This window comes from Brassica oleracea, unplaced genomic scaffold (genome assembly GCF_000695525.1).
Source record: "Brassica oleracea var. oleracea cultivar TO1000 unplaced genomic scaffold, BOL UnpScaffold01664, whole genome shotgun sequence".
Lineage (NCBI taxonomy): Eukaryota > Viridiplantae > Streptophyta > Magnoliopsida > Brassicales > Brassicaceae > Brassica > Brassica oleracea.
In genome coordinates, this window is record NW_013618196.1 from 5,309 (window position 1) to 6,710 (window position 1,402).

Consider the following 1,402-nt stretch of genomic DNA (forward strand, 5'->3'; position numbering starts at 1 on the left):
TTTTTTCCTCAATCCACTGTACATGTGGACAAAAAACCTGAGCGTGTAAATGCATGGGCCATGTATACATATGAGAGCAGAAATGCATAATTGGAAACATATGGAAGTATGAATCACCAGGATTACATTATATATTCAGACATCATAAAACATCATCATTTCCCTATTTGAAGTAAAATTTCTCCACATTTAAGACAATGCTAGGCAATGAAAGCTTCATCTCTTTAATTACCTTTATAAATACAGAATACCCCATTCCTCTGGTTTCCATCTTATGCTCTTGTGTATCTAACATTAATATTTTGTTTTTGTTGTTTCCTACACATTCTTATATTTACTCGATTTGTCCGTGACTCTATGGAAATGTCAAACAAGCATGTTTCTACATTTATATTTTTCCTTGGATTGGCTGTTTTGCATGGAATTCAGTATACAGAAGAGAGACATTTGAAAATTACTTCGTTAGAGATTGAGTCAACTTATATGAATCCTGAGGCTGAGAATTCTAGCATTGTGGTCACATATACACGACGTAGTGTTCTTCAAAAGGCGGTCATCACCCACCCCACAGACTTCAGGTCGACAAATCCCGGCAACAGCCCAGGTGTTGGACACTCTCATGGACGACATTGATTTGGGTATCATATCATACGTCACAATTTATATCATATAGAAAATTATATGTATTTTTCGTGTAAACTTGTCATCTAATTCTGAAGGGATGTTTGGACATCACTTTACCATTTCAATGTTTTGACAGTACTATGATAATCATGTCTTTGTCGTGGGTTTGCTCCACTGTCATGTTTGTAAAATTATAGAATGAATAAATCGCTTTGAGAAGAATATAAATTAATGACAAATATCTTTGCTAAGCTGACTATAATACCTAATTGTTCAATGGATTCAGTAAGTGTAAACCTCAATGAAAAGCTTAGGGCAACCTCACGGTAGAAATGGTCAATTGAGGATGTAAATAATAAAATATTATTACTTTTCTGTTTAATTTTAATTATTTAGATTTAATTTTCAAACAAAATTGATGAGTTATAAGCCCTGGGGTTAGAAGGGTGACAAGTGTTTCTATAGTTTTAAAGTTCTTGTAACTTCTAAAAGAAGACACGGGATGTTAAAAAAAAATTACCTCTCTTCTACTTTTTGTGATTTATGATTGGCTATTGTTGTAGATGATCTTCCCGGCCGCAATTATACTTACAGTTCTAAATCTACACCAATGTTGATTTCTATTTTTTTAAAAGCTCACAGCTCTTTTTTTAAATCCATAACATTTTTAAAAATTTATGTTTTTATAATTGCTCTGCAAAGACAAATAACTATAGCCTAAATTTAAAGACTTTTAAAAATTAAAAATTTAGAGCCAAAGCAATAAAAAATCATAGCA

The 1,402-nt window shown here is 32.2% G+C and overlaps 1 protein-coding gene across 1 annotated transcript; it reads left to right on the forward strand.

Moving 5' to 3' along the window:
* The first annotated feature begins 294 nt into the window (after positions 1-294).
* LOC106321446 lies at positions 295-698 on the forward strand. The gene has a single exon (XM_013759708.1). It carries the CDS (start codon positions 358-360, stop codon positions 631-633), a length of 276 nt encoding a protein of 91 aa, XP_013615162.1. The 5' UTR covers positions 295-357; the 3' UTR covers positions 634-698.
* The last annotated feature ends 704 nt before the right edge of the window (positions 699-1,402 follow it).